The sequence below is a fragment of the Juglans regia genome, chromosome 7, assembly GCF_001411555.2.
Source record: "Juglans regia cultivar Chandler chromosome 7, Walnut 2.0, whole genome shotgun sequence".
In the NCBI taxonomy this organism is placed as follows: domain Eukaryota; kingdom Viridiplantae; phylum Streptophyta; class Magnoliopsida; order Fagales; family Juglandaceae; genus Juglans; species Juglans regia.
This window is the reverse complement of record NC_049907.1, coordinates 4,217,532-4,236,520: the sequence shown is the minus strand read 5'-3', so window position 1 is coordinate 4,236,520 and position 18,989 is coordinate 4,217,532. Positions and strand designations below refer to the sequence as shown.

General features: G+C 34.6%; 1 protein-coding gene across 1 annotated transcript; it reads right to left on the bottom strand.

Moving 5' to 3' along the window:
* Positions 1–274: 274 nt before the first annotated feature.
* Positions 275–17,556, bottom strand: LOC108980272 (LRR receptor-like serine/threonine-protein kinase EFR). Its single transcript, XM_035691364.1, has 4 exons — positions 17,215–17,556; positions 17,044–17,109; positions 2,657–5,543; positions 275–719 (listed from the first exon to the last, which is right to left on the bottom strand). Exons 1-4 carry the CDS (start codon positions 17,554–17,556, stop codon positions 346–348), a joined length of 3,669 nt encoding a protein of 1,222 aa, XP_035547257.1. The 3' UTR covers positions 275–345.
* Positions 17,557–18,989: the final 1,433 nt, after the last annotated feature.

Sequence of the window (18,989 nt, the reverse complement as noted above, 5' to 3'; positions counted from 1 at the left end):
AAACAAGAAGAATAAGGTAGCAAAAAGATTACCACTTTCAGGTTTCAACCCATTTGAGGACGGTTCTCCTGGTTAAAGAAGTTTCACAAGCAAATGAATGTTAGTAATTAAGAGTAACAAAAACATAATTTAAACAAAGGAATGTTGGTTGTGCGCCTTCTGGCCAGGATTTATATAGGGTAATAAAGGAAATGAGCTCAATGTAAAGTGTACGGAGATGGAAGAAGAGTAGAGTCTCAAGTCATTCCTTTAAGCATAAATGTTGACACAAACATGTTACATACATACCACTCATAAGTACTTCACGATATTAAAAAGATATAAAACATGTGAAACAGATTGAGGTCAAGTATGCCTAGTAACCAACCTATTCCTGTTCTCAAAAATAGTTGACTTGATTTTATTAAGCTTGACCAACACGTCTTTCATATCCATTCTTGTATCCGGTAATGCCTCAGAACACCTCAAGCCTAAGTCCAAGATTGACGAAATAATACTTTGCAAGGCAATGGTGTCTCTTCCATCTTCTATTCTTAGTAAACCTTCGTCCACAACTTCCATCATTCTATTTGGAATGGATGCATTTACCAACTGCCTCAAAGTAAAATCTCCAGTGAACATGTTGTTGATGGGTTTCTTCCTCGTGATCATCTCCAATAATGTTATGCCATAGCTGTAGACATCGGTTTTGATGGATACCTTCCCTTCAAATCCATATTCTAAAAATACTCACAAATTGTCAAGAAGGCATTTTATAAGTCAGCAACTTGTGTCTTAATAAAATGGCATCATTAAGTAATAATTCACATGTGCCATCCAAAAACAAAGAGTATATATCCGAACTATAAGTAAGCTCTTGATCAGTGTATATATACTCATATGCGTATAAATAAATACATATATATATATATATATATATATATCTTACATAAGGCAAACCAAACCAGAACTGCAATTTGAAATAGCCCTTTTGGAGGCCCCTTATACTGGCTCATTAAATAAATAATGGGATTGGACCAATTAATTGTTGACTTCAATAATATTTCCCTAATTATATATGTATATATATATATATATTTAGTAGATCATCCAAAAAAGAGAATCGTAAATGCATCTACAATCCTAAAATTGAAACTCATGAGTTTACTATATGATGCATATAACACAATTTACTTTAATGCAAGTACTATTTCTTTTTAGTTTTTTGTAAAAGGTACGTGTTGGCATATTTGAATAACAATACTTAATCCAATTGAGTTATAATTGCTTTGAAAAGAGTTTGCTTTCAAATTGAATAAAAATTTCAAGTCATCGTGAGTTTGGTTACGCAGTTGAGAGGAGATGGAATGAGAAGTTTTGTTGAAAGTTGAATAGAATATTATTTTAATATTATTTTTATTTTGAAATTTGAAAAAGTACTTGAATTATTTATTATATTTTGTATGAGAGTTTGAGAAAATTATAATAATTATATGAGATGAGATAGTTTGATTTTATATAACCAAACCAACCCTTATGAATCCCACCACGATTTTTTGAAGGTCTTAGGCATTATATTTTTCATAAATGCATATTTTTTATGCATGAGAGAACAATTTGTGACAAGTTAAGCATAAAAGCTAAGCTGTTATTTCAACTTATGATAATTTTGCTCATATAAGTTTATAATATCATGACCAGTCTCTTGTAAAAAACTAAGTGGTGTATATTGCCTATAATTTCTTAAGTGAGCCATTTTTGTATCATTAAATTAGCTTTTGGTCTCTAGTAATTTTTTTTCTATAGTATTTAATTTGAAGAAAATTATAATTATAATTTAATATTATATTATTTTTCTTTTAAAATTTATAGTTAGTTGAATGAAATATATTTAATGAAAAAACTCACGTTTGACTGGATAGCAAGCTACGCAGTATGTAATTTATGATATGCTACTTAAACCTTTTAAATCTAGTTTATTGTTATATATTATTTAGAAAACCCAAGACTTAGTTTATTATTTGCATATAATTTATTTATAATTCATATATAACTTGTTACCAATGTTTAGTCTCTTTTGTTTAATTGCAACATATAAAAAGCTTAAATGTTAAATTTCCAAAATTATTGGAAGCACGAAATTTCAAAATTTATATATTTTTCTTTCTTATATTTCTACTCACTTTATTTTTTTTAATTGTATTATCTTTTTAATGGTATTCCTAAAAGTTTTCAATTGAACTATTTTTTCTAACCTAAAAATATTCGGGCCCTCCAAACTTATAATCCAAACTTCGTCCCTAGCTTCACCTTCTTAATCTTTTCATCATCTTGTCCTTCAAGAGTTATTGAGTTCATTAGTGTGCAAGTGAGTTTATTAATAGTGTTATTGAAGTTCTAATAGATCAAATGAGGTCGTTCGTGAGAGAATCTATAGAAGAATTACAGAGTTCTATACCCATATTAATTTGTAAATAGAGTTCGAGTACTGGGTAAATCACAAGAATTATAATTAATTTGGTGTTTGATCAATTTGCAAATGTTTTATCGACTATAAGACTAGCTAAGATGAGGAAACTTGCCAAGCAAGTTGTTACCAAAAATTTGTAAGATTAGCATCATGTTATTTATCCTTTTGATAATTAAAAAAGCAGGGTAAATTCATGTACGTACGTACCTGGTGCGATGTAGCCAATGGTACCAAGAGTTTTGGTGTGTGTTGAGTCTTTGTTTTCGACTAAAATCTTTGCAATACCAAAATCACCCACATGTGCAACCATGCCTTCATCCAAAAGGATATTTGTAGGCTTCAAATCACAATGCAATATAGATTCCGATTGACCGTGGTGGAGATATTCTAAGGCTGACGCAACATCAACCAAAATATTTATTCTCGGTAGAAGATCCAAGCAGTAGTTATGAGAGTATAACCACTTTTCAAGGTTGCCGTTCGACATGTATTCCAGCACCAACGCTCTAAACTCGGGATTAGTGCATGTAGTTATGACCTTAACAAGATTTCTATGTCGAATTGTACGTAACACCTTGCATTCTGCATCAAAACTTTTGATAGCACCCAACAATTCCAAACTTAGAACTTTTACTGCAACAATTGTTCTATCAGAAAGTATTCCTTTATACACAGAGCCAAAACCTCCGACTCCAAGCAAGTTGCTTTCACAAAAGTTGTTTGTCCCTTGGCAAAGCTCTTGGTATGATATCATTCTATGTTCCAATGCAGGAAATGCATTAAGTGATGTCAGTATCTCTATGTTACTTTTTCGAAGTCTTTTCAGCAAATAAACCAACATTACCGCAATTATAATTGATCCAATCACAGGAAGAATACATTTGATCAAAATATTTTTCATCTTTGATTGTTGGTAGGTAGGAATCGTTGGACAAGGCGGAACCCCAAAAATTGGATTCCCACAAAGTCCACTATTTCTTGAAAATGATTCCGCCGTGAAGTTCACAAAAGGACCACCAGATAGAATCTCTCCTACTAGCTTGTTGAAAGATAAATTCAAGTATTTGAGATATGGAAGTGTCTCAAGGGATTTAGGAATTTTACCAGAAAGGTTGTTGTAAGAAAGATTTAAGGTATCTAACCCTTTTAAGTTCCCAAAAGATTGCGGAATGCCTCCTTGAAGGGAGTTGTTTGAAAAGTCAAGATAACTAAGGCTTTCAAATGCTCCAATGATACTTGGGATTTCTCCAGTAATTTCATTTCTTGACAAATCCAAACGTTCGAGAGTGTCCAATTTTGTCATGTTCGAAGACAAATGTCCACCAAGGGAATTCGATGACAGGTTTAAGAATAATAGACTTTCAAGGCCCCATATATTTAATGGTATTGACGATTCGAGTCTATTAGAACTTAAGAACAGAATTTGTAGAAGACTGAGGTTTGAAATGCAATTTGGGATGACTCCAGAGATTCTATTGATTGAGAGATCGAGCTCTCCCAAATTCTTTAATTGACATATCTCTTCTGGAATCAATCCTTCAATCTTGTTACTATAAAGATGCAATCTTTGTAATCTTTCCAAACCACCGAATGTGAAAGGGATATTTCCAGTCAAATTGTTACCTCCCAAATTAAGCAAGATCAAGCCTTTCAAAAAACCCATTCCCATAGGAATATGACCCTTTATTTGGCAATTTTCCGCAACAAAGATTTGAATGGAAGAAGAAAAGTTTTGAATGGAATCTGGAATTGTTATATCCAATGGATTATCGCTTAAGTCTAAACTTCTCAAAAATCTACAATTGGATAAAGATGAAATGAAATTGAGCTCTTCATCTCTAGCCTCTTTGCCTATTAATTGATTTCCACCCAAAAAAAGTTCTTGGAGGTGATTCAAGTTTCCAAGACTGTTGGGAATATGTCCAGAGAAGAAGTTTTGAGTAAAGTCTACGACGATGAGCTTGGAACAATTTGAAAGATAGGATGTGATATGACCACTGAGTTGGTTGGAACCAAGTGTGATTATTTCAAGATTAGAGCAAGATTGCCCCAAATCTAGTGATGGAAGATAACCAGATAGGGAATTTCCCATGAAGGAGATAAGTTTTAAAGAAGAAAGATTGAAGACTTTTTGAGGTACTACCCCTTTGAAGTTATTCCCTCCCAAAATCAAAACAGTTAACTTCTGAAGTTGCCACAAATCAGTCGGAATGCTTCCTTGTATGTGGTTATGCTCAATTCCGAATTGTTGCAACCTCGATAAATTACATATGGTAGAAGGTATGATACCAGTGAAGTTGTTACTCCCAAGAGCCAGAAATTCAAGCTTTTGTAAACTCATGCCAATTTGAGCTTTTGAAATACTCCCATCGAATTTATTGTATGATAAAGATAAAATTGCAAGCTCCCTACAATTATTAAATTGCGAATGGAACTGACCGCCAAATTTGTTATACGAGAAATAAAGTTCTCTAAGATTGGGACAGTGGCTACAAAGATCATTCGGAAGAGCTCCCAAGATGTGATTAGATGTAACAGCAAAAATGTTTAGAGAAGATATGTTAAAGATGACAAAAGGAAGTGGACCAGTGAGACGATTGTGCTCCAAATTCAAGATCTTTAATGTGGACAGGTTGCCAAGGGATGATGGAATTGCACCAATAAGACGGTTCGAATAAAAACTTACCATGCGAAGCTTTCGACAATTATGAATGGAAGGAGGGATGCTTCCTTCCAATTGGTTATATCCCAAGAAGAGTATTCTCAAGCGATGTAGGCGACTGATCTCATGCGGAATAAAACCAAAGAAGCTGTTGTTAGAAAGATGAAGTGAGACTAGGAAGGAGAGGTTACCAATATGAGGAGAAATGGTGCCATGGAGACCCATGAAGGAAAGGTCCAAAGCGGTGACTCTTTGCCTACGTCGACTGCAGGAGACCCCAATCCAATTGCAGATCGAGTTTGGTGCGGTGGACCAATTAGTAGCCAAGAGGGTTTCATTTGGACTAGAACTGATTTGGGATTTAAAGGCAATGAGAGCAGATTGGTCAGTAAAATTGCTGAAAGCTTGGATCAATTGAAACATGCATGAGTACTGCACAAGCAAAAAACCCAACAGCAATAGATGGAACAGATTTCCTATGAGCACCATGAGTGCAAGAGAGAGAATTAGAGTGCAGGATAGAGAATTAGGAGAATGTTTATGTAGAAGCATGAAATGAAGTAGTGAAGATGATAACAGGCCGGTGTTAAGCTACTAATATAAAGGAAGTGAAGTCACCATTAAGGCTCATGGAAGTCAATATGGTCCGGCTATTACCAGTCATTTGTCGTTAAATTTATCCATATTTCTTTTTCATTTTTGTGGACTCGAAATAAAAAATAAATAAACTTCGAGAATGAGCAAAAAATAATATCACTTAAGTTATATAAATGTCCATATTTTAAAAAAATAATAATAAATGATTGTGGATATAACATCATTACAAAAAAGGATTGTGGATATATCATTCCACTCCGGCCAACAGGTAGTATTTTCGTCTGCATAAACATCTATCCACACGGGGCTAGTTTAATATTGGGGAAATGATAGACATACAATTTTTTTTTAAAATTTTTATATAATTATATTTTAAATTAAGTGCATTTTTATAAAATAATTTATAAAAATAATATCAATTTATATAAATATATTCGTTTTAAAATATAATTATATAAAAAATTATCAAAAAAGGTTATACATGTATTACTACTCATATCCTTATCACAAGATCCTAAAATTTTGCTAAAAGTCATTAAAATGACCTACGGGCTACGGCAAAGACTAATGAAATTTTTGGTGATTCAAATGGCCCAAAACAGATGCAAGTCACTCGGCATGGAAAGCTGGTAAGTTAAGAGCATTAGTATTGGTATATGTATATGTATATGTAAAATCACTTCTTTTGCATATTTATTTTACCATTCAAGCAAAATTTTCACATTAACTTATGCATATTTTAGACAAAATAATAATAAAATATTATTATTTTATTATTATTAATTTTTTCTTAAAATCAATTTTTTTTATATATATTTTGCAATTAGCATCCACTACATACATTTGACATTAATAATACAAATGCAATAATAAAAGATATAATTTTTTTATATATTGTATTAAAAATATAATAAAATGAAAAAAATATATAATATATTATAATAATAAAATGAATGTGCAAGTGAAGATTTGTTGTGTTGTTGAAAGAGAGAGAAAAAGAAAAGATTGTGAGAGAGAGAGTGGGATGAGAGATAAATAATGATTAAAATATGATTTGTAAGGTGAATAGTAGTTATCCAAACTTGGAAAAGAACTGTTCATAGGTAGTTAAATCTTTGAATATACATAAGTCAATGTAGAAGATTTTAAAGTCATATTATGGAAATATGACTTTACATATGCATATGCATAGACCAATACTAATGTTATGCACTGTTAAAAATGAGTAGAAATTAGTTGACTGAGGCTTATAACATAAATATACTCCTTTTAAAAATATAAGTTGTGTCATTGCTTTTTCTATTTAGAATTAGGGGATTAGAATTTAGATTAGATCATGACTGATGAGGCTTGAAGTGCATGTAATTTGAGATGGATACAGATCAGATTCTATTGTATATTTGAAAGTCTGATCAACGCTGTAAATTAAAGAATATTGACACAGAGTCAAAGGAGCAAGCTGTAAAGAATCGAGATACAGTACAATAGGAAGCTGATTGAAATCAAGCCTCAACATCCTCAGATCAGCATCCGTGAATCACGGCTTTCGTCTATCTACTTTCCTAGTATAGCGTATGTGGTCAACTTTCTTAGTCTTTGCACTTGAATATGTATGGGAATAATACATTGAAATAGACTGGAAGTCAAGGCCCAATATTTGGTGGACCCGAAAATCTGTAATTTTCTTATATATATATATATATGGGGTCAATTTTTTTTTTTTTTGATAATAAAGGATCACATTCCATTCATAAAAAGGACATACAACTTTGACTTAAAAAGTCAGTTACAAACGTTAATAGCTCATCAGCACACTTTCGTGGCTGACATGACCTAGCCCAGACGACAGAACTCTAAAGACCGAAGTCTAAGAGATCCGTCGTTCACATCTCTGTTCCCGACAGAGTAAACCAGTAACTTGGTGACAAAACCCATATCTCGATTACGCGAGGTAGGATGCAACAACCCCATACACCGCCAAAGCAGAGATGGGGACATAACACCAGTTCGGACCACGGTCCGAAGGGACAAAATTTTTTTATTTTTTTATTTTTAAACAGGACACAAGAAAATACAATGGAACACAACTAAAAACAACAGCAAAAGAAAAAGCTCTGATCGGCTGCGGAGGCGCGTGCAGTACACGCGCCACCCTGGGAGAAAACCGTCAACCGATCTTGGAAGTTCCGGACTCACAGACCCCAGCGGTGCCGCGCGTGGCGACGGTAGAGGGCCTCCCGGCGTCGCGAGAAGGCCACTCGCCGAACGCCTCCGAGTTTTTTTGGCCGCGCGTGGGAGCAACTCACCGTTCCGTATGGCGTCGCCTTCGGTAGACTTGAAGATCGGCGGCTGGGCAACACCATGGAGAGGCGCGTGCTGATCTATTGTCGCCGGAAAGACCAGAGCCGCTGTTCCCCCTTATTTAGCCTACAAAACAAAACAACACAAAACGGAGCGGAGCGGCTATATGCACAGAGCGGACGGAGGTGGGGAGAGGTGGGGAGAGGGGAGAGGAGCCGAAGCTCCCACCCCCTCAAACCAAAGCTGTAACAAGCGCTAAGGGAGACGGGTTCGAGAGAGAACTCAGACGGGAGCCAAAACTGTCCCAGATTAATTGGTTTGCTGAAGTACAAGTGGGGTCAACTTTCTTAGTCTTGATTTCTAATTAGCTTGTTTAATCCATGTACTTCTTCCAATAAGCTTTTCAGTATTCAAAAATATTTAAATTAATGCGCCACCGTTTTTTATTAACAAAAGTATGATCCTCAGTAGTACTTCTGGATCTACTTGACTTGCAATTATCCACTGCATGCAATTACTGGCCTGTTGTTTATGTTTTCACCTAATGACTAGCTATTTAAATTTTTCGTAAATCACTATAAGAGATTGGATTTTTTAAAATAATAAAAAAAAATCTCATAAAACCTAAATTTCGTCCCAAATTATTTTTAGAGAAGAAAAAATTTTTTCTCTATTTTGTCTCGAAAAACTTGTCTCAAAAGGTTTTTGTAGACAAAAATTTTTATCTCAAAAAATCATTTTTTAAGGACGAAATTGGGTAGAACCAGACTACCAACCGAAACTGTTTGAACGATATTTTTTTTTTAGACGAACCAATTTCATCTCTATAAGTTGTTTGAATGGAATAATGTTCAGTTTGAACCGACACTTACCGTTCGAACTAAAAGAAATTTTCATTTGAACAAATAACCATATTAGAACCTATTCGATCGGACGGAGTGTTCGAACAAATAAAATTTTCAAATAAAATTTCATCTCAAGTTTGCTTCCTCCAATTTCTTATTCTTGTCGTCATTCGATCTGCCTCGAGAAGAGGATGAAGATCAAATGGCGATGGATTCACACAACATCCTAAGCCCCTCAGATATCCAAAACGTGATCCAATAACTTGAGAAAGGATCTGAGCATCATCGACAGATGATTCATCAGATGGATCTGCATCAGTTTCCTTAAGAGAAATCATATTGTCTTACAAAAACAAAAATATTAAAGTTAGTCTAAGTAACAAAAAATATCATTAGACAATGAAAAAAAGAAATTTAAACTTACATAATTTACCTCTGCTTCTGGACTAGTTCAAATATCATCACGATTTTTATGTGTTTTAGCATACAATTGGGTCAGATCATAGTCAGCAGAACTTTCTTCTTTCTGCAAAAGGAAAATCTATATTAGAACTTAAATCAGAAAAGTGTATTATATTTTAATATTTAACGGGGACTAGAATAACTTACCATTTTGTTAGACAAACAATAAAAAGATCGAGAACCCGCATGATGTGTATCGTTAAATTTGATCTATTTGCTTTGTTCACAGTACTCCGTTGCTAAAAAAAATTATGTTTTTATGTTTAGTACATTTATCATATACTATTAAAAAATGATAGCAGTGAAATTACCTGATAAGCAGGATCTTCAAACATATCACAAACCTTCTTCCATTCTTTTGGCAGCATTGCATGAATTGGATTTTGGCGCTCCTCTATTGTAGTACTAAACTTCTGATAGTGTGCATGGCATCGACCTTTATACCTCCAGAATGCATTTGACATCAGTTCTTTAACCATTTGTCGATCCTCTTGTCGGCCAAAATTAAGTTCAAACTCTTCCTTTCAAAAATTATAAACAATTAGTATAAATATACAAGAACTTTAAATTAACATGTTATACTTAGTTTCTTGGGATGTAGCTTATTACTAGGCAATGATTTTTGATGTGGTCTTTCACGTCTTGGGGAACTTTAGCTCAGGAGAATGTAGCCATAGGTACATACGTGCGAGTAAGTGTACCAACATAAGAAGCAAGCCATGCTGTCGAATCTCCTGAACCACCGGTGTGATCATTAGGAATATCAACTTTAATATTATCAACTTTCCTTACTTTTTTCTGTGCAGACACCCCTTGTAATGCCTCGATCTCGGCTCTGACTTACAATAGCCATATTTACAGTAATTAAAGCACATATTTTAATTAAATCATTTTTATTTTATAGAAATATATTATTTAAACCGAGCATTAAATAAGGTATTTAATTTGATAAAATAACTTATTCTCAGTCTGGTGATGTTGGCCTACTATTGATGGCAGGTGAAACACACGGAGAGTTGGTAATGGATGGAGATGTCACACATGCTGCTTTGCTTTTGTGAGGCATATCTGTTTGAAATTGTAATAAATTATTATTTAAACAAATGTTACGGATATTTATAAGAATGATTGTGATACCCCTTATTTACGTGTATTTTGACTAAGTAATTATTGCATCTCTTAAGATTATGGGCTTTCTTGTTTTAAATTTTAAATAATTTACGTAGTATTATTTTAAGATTTTTAACTGTTAATTCAATGTATTTTCTTGTTATTAATTATTGTTCATTATTTAAATTGCTCTTTATTTTAAATTAGTTTATTATTTGATTTAATTATTTTATTTTTATTTAGTCACTACGTTTAAATTATTTTATTTAACTCGCCGTTTTGAAATTATTTTCGTTGGATCAATTTTGTGACCCAAGTTGTAAGGACTGAACCTCATTTCTTTTCCTCACTTTTTCTTTTTCCCTTTTTCTTTTTCTCTTTTTTTCCTTTTCTCCTTTTCTTCTTCTTTCTTTTTCTTCCTTTTTCTTTCTTCCTCCCTTGCCTCCCACGCGACCCCCTCCCTCTGTTTCCCTCTCCGTGCGTTTTCCCCAGCCAACCATCGTGCGCCGCCCGTTGCCATTTCCGCTCCTCCCATTCTCCTCCCCACTGGCCAGCGACCACCCCCCTCTGTTTTCAGCCCTTCCCACGCCACCAATCTCACCCACACAAGACTTCAAGCGGCAGCTTCATTTTGTTCCTGCGTCGTCGTGCCTTCACCATTGCCACCATCTTTTCACCACAGCACCGATGGCCTCCCAGCTACCTAACCTACCCTTCCTCAGTCTCGATGCATCACCCTTGAAGCCCCTCCATCCTCATTTCTGATTTGGATATTTTGGCCTCCAACTGCCGTCGTGCCTCCATCATTTGCCACCATCTTTTCACCACAGCACTGGTGGCCTCCCAGCTACCTAACCTACCCTTCCTCAGCCTCGATGCGTCACCCTTGAAGCCCTTCCATCCCCATTTCTGATCTGGGTATTTTGGCCTCCAACTGTTGCCCATGCCGCCACCCACGGCCAAAGACCACCACCACTAGCCTCACCAACACCTCTAAGGCCTTCCTTAGCCATCCCAAGTCTTCGTTTGTCCCCGTTCAAAAGTTGAGTTTTGGAGACCCATGACCCTTGTCCATTTTGCACTATTACATTGTTGTGCCATCACCTCTTGCACCTCCTTGATCCTTCGAAAATTATATTTTAGCACTGTAAGTAATTTTCCAAAGAATTTCTTGAGAAATAAATATATTTTTGCACTAACAAATCTTTTGGAGCCTGGTTGGTTGTGCTGGACCTTGAGTCCGAGGAGTATAGGGGTCGATTGGATGTGAGGATGAGTTGTTTAGCATTTATGTTATGTTTGGCATCATGGCATTTATTGCATCATGTCATGCATGCTCATGTGTTGTGAACGGTTTGAGAGAGAGGAAAAAGAGACTGTAAGGTTGGTGGTAAGCAGAGACGGTGGTAGAGTCTCTACTTCAACGCGAGCTGTAGGGATATGGTGGTAGAGTCCCGCGTGCGATTCCCGCCTACAGTGCTCTGATAGGTACCCCTTGTGTGGAAAGAAACTATAGGGATGGTGGTAAGCAGGAATGGTGGTAGAGTTCCGCTTGTGATTCCCACCTACGCTGCACGCAGTCAGGATGGTGGTAAGCAGGGATGGTGGTAGTCCCGCCTATGGTTCCTGCCTACAGTGCACGCAGTAGGGATGGTGGTAGAGTTCTGCCTGTGATTCCCGCCTAAAGTGTCCAATAAATGATTATGTTGGGTCATTTTTTGGGAAAATAGGGGTTTATGATTTAATGGTTATGAGCACTATTTTCTGGGAAAATGATTGGTTTATGTTTGGGTCATTTTCTGAAAAAAATGATGGATATTATTCATGGCGTGTTTTGGGTCAAATGAGATTTTTTATGTGCATTGGAAAATAATCATTTTCGGGAAAAATTAGGGTTTTGTGTCACATTCATGTTTCGTCATGTGCACACATGTTTGTTGGATGCATTATTGTATTTTTATCTCTTGATTCCTTTGGGTGATTACTTACTGAGATTCATATCTCATGTGGTATTCCTTACCCTACAGTACCGTTTTATGGTATCGCAGATTTTGATACAGATGCTGATATTGAGCCTGAGGATTTGGCTCCGCGAAATGAGTGATTTGGGATCCCTCGCTTGTGTTTGGAAATTTTTTCCCGTTTTGAATTATTTATTTCGTATTATTATGTTTTTTATGAGATTTGTTTCCCTTTATCTATGTATTTGACTTTTTACTTTATTTTCACGGATAACTGTATAATTCTCGATAATACTTTTATTTTGGTAGTCTTGTATTTAAAATTATGGTACTTAGTTGACTTATTTATTTTTATCCGCTACATTTTTGTTGTACACTTTTTGCATGTACACACACTTAGCACTTATCATTGGGATGCGTGACCTGTGTTGTCATCATCCCGACATCATGAGTCCCGCGTTTCCGTAAGTTGGAGTCGGGGTGTCACAATGATACTTATGCAAATATCTGTTTGAAATTCATTTACTATTAGTTTTGCTGGACCAGTCGCCCTCATTCTCATTAGACACTTCAGTTGATTCATATTCTTCCGACATTTTATCCTCAATTACTTTGGTTTGAACATCTTCTCTACGCAATGAGATCATGTCATATTGGCTTAGATCAACAAATAGATTAATGCCTGATTCGTTTTCTTGATAGGTTTTTTCATTTGCTGGACTATCAACTTCTTCATGTAGTTCTTCTGCCCCTAGAATGTAATTATATACATTTCTTGGTGCAAACTTCTCCACCACCAGCCATGGGTTCCTGTATTTCGGATCATCTAAACAAAAAATTTGATTCCCTTGGCAAATGAGAACAAAAGAATCGTCCTCATACCATGTGCGAGATGTATTGACACTCATAAAATATTCATCATTTCGCACTCCCAACCTAAGATTTGAGACATCCTATCAATTACATTTGAACAATCAGATTATATATCCCTCCATGTACTTTAACGCTATGATATCTTATACAATTCCTTAGAAGTCAATATTATCATCCATATGGCTTCTTTCGACTACGACCCCATAATTTTGAGTTTTTCTATATCGTTCTCTGTCAACTGTGTGAAATTTATATCCACGTACCAAACATCCTAAGTATTGGATGGCCCGCCAGGACAGACCATGTGCTAAAGCATAAGTTCTGGTGAGATTTCTTCTGAATTTTCACCATATTTCAATACAACCTACATCAATAAATATTATTATAGTTATATCAATGTTAGATAGAAAAAAATAGAATTTAGTGGTATAAAGTCTGTCTTATAAGATAGGGTTTTACAGTAATACCGTATGTTCAAACCACGAGGTGAATCCCTCTTCGTTCGTCTTTTCTACGTCAGTTATACCATTCGTGCGAAATAGTTGTATATGTTCGCTGCGCATGTTCATATAAATTATTCATTTTTATCAAGTTATACTATGTTATTATACATGAGCTTAAATATAGTATTGATTTAGAGGATCATCATTAACCTAAAGTAGTGGTCAATCTCTATGCAATTATTCAAGACATACCGTCGAGCTCTTTTAAACTCTCGTCCACATAGGTCATAGCCCCCTTGTGGGCCTATGAGACGTCCGGTTTGGAAAAATACGATAAATGTCGATGAGACTCTCATTTGTTTAACTTCATAATTTCGATCTGGTCTCGTAAATTTAGTATCAACCCCATAGAAATAGATTGAACAAAAGGTATGACACTCATTGTTAATATATGACTCTACAATTGGACCTTTCGGATGAGCTTTATCCCCCACAGATCGCTTAAGTTTTTTCAAAAAAAAATCAATAAGATACATCCATCTATACTGAACCGGGCCAGCGACTAAAGTCTCACAAGGTAGCTGCACAGCCAACTGAACCATTACATCAAAGAATGAAGGAGGGTACAAACTCTGATGCTTATTGTTTTCTCTTTCAAACTCTTACATCTTTACCAAATCTCTTTACTAAAATATCCCCAACTACACAATAATATCATTCCCAGACAATTCTGGTGGTGATGACCTGCGCTCAACCATTCCATCAAATATCGTTCTATTTGAACGCCATCTATGATCATGTAGTAATTATAGACAGTGTCCTAAAAAACATAATTTCATACCATTTGTCAACCACTAAGACTGCGTGTTTTTATTGTAAACAGGACAAGCCATTTTACCTCTTGTGCTCCACCAAGACAAGGGTTCATATGCTGGGAAATCATTTATTGTCCACATCACTGCAGTATGCATCTTAAACTCTCGCGACGAGGCCGCATCATATGTACTGACACCCTAATCTCATAACTCTTTCAACTCTGCAATCAGTGGTTGCATATATACATCTAATTCATTTCCTGGTGACCTTGGCCCTGATATCAGTAAAGTCATCATAAAAGTTAGAGTCATACTGTAACACCCGGGCCTAGCACCAAACCTGTGTTTTTTTTTATTATTATTAGACGTGTGAAAAAGCCCACTTATTATTCTTTTTTTTCACTACCAGACTTGAGCCTAGACTTTTGAAATGGCCAAATAGCCCAAGTCCGTAAGATCTTATTTTAGACTCCACGTTTAGTTTCTTTTCCACTGCATGCACGGCTCCTTTTCCGTTCCCACTTCATGCACGCTTCAATCACGTATGTGTTTCACGGTTTGCCGATGCATGTCTTTTCCTTTTCTTTTTTTTATGACATTTGAGATTTTAATTTTGGTAGGCATATTCGGTGGACTGTAGGAAATAATTCTGATAGGATTTAAGATTCAGATTTCAAGTTGACTTCTTGGAAAGAGTTTTGGTTAGGAACTTCAGGGTTAGACTTGTGATATTGATGTTTTAGAGGCTACAATCATGTTGGTATAATTTTTAAATTTGACTCTAGTGAGTTAAAAATGTATGGACTAGTTAAATGTGGGGTTTAGTTAATTATAGAGGTACGTCGGTGAGTTACAATGTGTTTAGGACTACAAGTTGTTAGAGTATGCAGCGGAAGCATGGTTTTGGTGATATGATAGTTTGAGAGTTTATTTCATTATTTATTGAGGTTCTATATTTGGTGGAGTATTTGAAATTTATTATTTGGTCTTTAATTGCATTATTGAGGTTTATGTTTTAAACTTGAAATGGAAGTGTGCGCGAACGTGTATGGCTAGGGAAAATTTGGGAGAATACAATTGACAATATTGGAGGGTTAGAATTTGGAATATTAGGTTCGACAATTTTAGAATATTAATTAGGTACGACAATATGATTGATTATTGGGGTAGGCATGGAATGGTTGTAGTGGATAAATATTTAGGCTTTGCTTATGGTACTAGCAAATTTTGAGGACGAAATTTTTTTTAAGAGGGAGCGAATGTAACACTCGGGGCTAGCACCAAAATTGTGTTTTTCTTTTTATAAGATGTATGAAGAAGCCCACTTATTATTCTTTTTTTTTTCACTACCAGACTTGAGCCTAGATTTTTGAAATGGCCAAACAGCCCAAGCCCGTAAGATCTTATTTCAGACTCCAAGTTCAATTTCTTTTTCACTGCATGCATGGCTCCTTTTACGTTCCCACTTCATGCACGCTTCAATCACGTACTTGTTTCACGGCTTGCCAATATACGTCTTTCCTTTTTTTTTTTTAACAAAAAAAAAGGAAAAAAATAAAAAAAAAATGAAAAAAATGAAAAAAAAGGAGAGAAAATAATGGAATAAAAAGAAAAGAAAAATAGAAAAGAAAAAAAAAGAATTAAAAAAAAAAGAAAAAAAACAAAACAAAAAAAATAAAGAAAAAAATAAAAAGGGGAGAAAAACAAAAGAAAAAAGAAGAAGGAAAGACGTGCATCGGCAAGTCGTAAAACACGTACATGATTGAAGCATGCATAAAGTGGGAACGGAAAAGAAGCCGTGCATGCAATGAAAAAGAAACTAAACGTGGAGTCTTAAATAAGATCTTACGAGCTTGGGCTGTTTGGTCATTTAAAAAATCTAGGCTCAAGTCCGGTAGTGAAAAAAAAAAGATTAATAAGTGGGCTTTTTCATACGTGTAATAAAAAAAAACACAGGTTTGGTGCTAGGCCCAGGTGTTACATTGTGATTGAAGCATGCATGAAGTGGGAACGGAAAAGGAGCCATGCATGTAGTGAAAAAGAAATTGAACGTGGAGTCTGAAATAAGATCTTATGGGCTTGGGCTATTTGGCCATTTCAAAAATCTAGGCTCAAGTCTGGTAGTGAAAAAAATAATAATAAGTGGACTTTTTCATATGTCTAATAAAAAAAAAAACAGGTTTGATGCTAGGCCCGGGTGTTACACATACAGCTAACTTCTACAGTGCCAAGTTATAAAGCATTAATATGACAGACTAAGTACTATGAGAAGTGCTCATGTTGCCAAATGGATTAAAACCATCTGTTGCTAAACCGAGACGTACATTGTGAGGTTCTTCCACAAACCATGGATGCTCGACTTCAAATTTCTTCCATTGTAAGGAATTAGCAGGATACGAGAAGAAGTTTTCATTTTGGACTCTTTCTATGTGATGCCAAGACATATATTTCATGGTCAGTTTGGACGTAAACAATCTTTAAAGTCGAGGAATCAAGGGAAAATGTCTTAACACTTTTTGGGATACATTACGCTTATCGGATGTCCATCTTGGCTCATGATACACAGGATATGAGTCAAATTCTGCATATTGCTGCCAGAAGAGAACACAATCATTTTTACAAGCTTGGATGATATTATAATAAAATCCTAGCCCTCGTTTCAATTGCTTCGCTTCATAAAAATTACTCGATACTACATTATCCTGAGGGAGAGCCTCTTTAAATAATTCTAGCAATATGTCGATGGCTTTTGTAGAAATATAACAAATAGACTTAATATGGAGCAGCCTCACCGTGAAAGACAACTTGCTATGAAGGGTACACCCCTTGTACAACTCTTGTTTTGCATCCTCCCACAGTCTTCCAAAGTTTTCATAGCCCTCAAATGATTGTGTAGATGTTCCTTCTCCATCTCTTGTCCCAAATATTCCTGCACCCAGATCGCCTAACATCTTAGTCATATCCTCTCCATTATTATCACTATCATTAGAAGCATCCATATTTATGTCGTCCATGTCAATGTCATTATCTTCCTTCATTTGATTGGACTGGCTGCTAAATCTAACTCATTTAGAAAATGGTTCACCACGTAAGACCCAATGTAAGTATTGAGGATCGATTCCATTTACAAATAAATGCTTCTCCGCTACTACCAAATTATAAGAATTAAGATTTTTGCACTTCTTGCATAGACATCTTATAAATCCTCGATTGTCAATACTCATGCGAGCAAACTCTATAAAAACCTTCACCCCTTGTGCATACTCCTTAGAGTCTCGCCGAAGTCTATCTCACAATAACATCCAACTCTTCTCCATTGTATTTCTGTTACTCGTCGGCTGTCTATCAAAAAAACCTAATTCGGGATAAACATTTACAAAAGTCTTTCATATTTACTACTTCTATTTTGATAAGGCAGTTGGTATTATCCCATTCAAGAGACTATTATCAATATCGTATATATACTCTGTTTAAACTCTAATGTTAGTAAAACTTTCGGTAGCATTTCCCTACAATTCTCCAAATATGCTAGTCATGATAAGTCATCGACCCTATTCATGGGCTAAGAAACTTACAGACCACATACCCGAAGAATGTAAGGAAACACTGAACCAAAATTTTAATTGACTAACATAAGAGTTTAAACTGAATATATCTGCCATATAGATTATAGAATCACAAACTGTCCATTTTGGAGAATTCAAGAGTTGTATGCAAACATTCTTTAAGAGAATCTTTGGCTACAACTCTCAAATGGGTCTAAGGTTCAATTGCATATAAAAATAATTCTGAAATCCATCTAACTCATAACTAGTAAACCAACTCCTACAATTATTACATTTGAAATCAAATCACATTCCAAATCACCAATATTATTCTTATTTTATAAGTAAAAATTTTTATTTAAGTATTAATAATTCTTATGTTTAGTAGATTTTAAGTTTTAATTTAAATTTAAGTATTACGTATTTTTTTTTAATTCTTATGTTTATTATCTTTTAAATAATAATTATAATTTAATTTCACTAAATTTTTATTATACATTATAGTTTTAATTTAAGTGGAAGATCATTCATATGTTTATGCTTTTTTAAGTATTAATTATAATTTATCCCTACTTACTTTTTAATTATACCATATAGCTCTTAACCTAATTATCTTTTAAGTATTAATTCTAATTTAAGTATTAATAAATCTTATGTTTCTTATTTTTTAAGTATTAATTATAATTATAATTTACTTATTTTTAATTATACCTTATAGCTTTTAACCTAATTATCTTTTAAGTATTAATTCTAATTTAAGTATTAATAAATCTTGTGTTTCTTATTTTTTAAGTATTAATTATAATTTAAATTTACTTATTTTTTAATTATACCTTATAGTTTTTAATAAATTATCTTTTGAGTATTAAATTTGAGTTTAAGTATTACAACATTGGAGTACAACCGTTCGAACACTTCAAATTCTG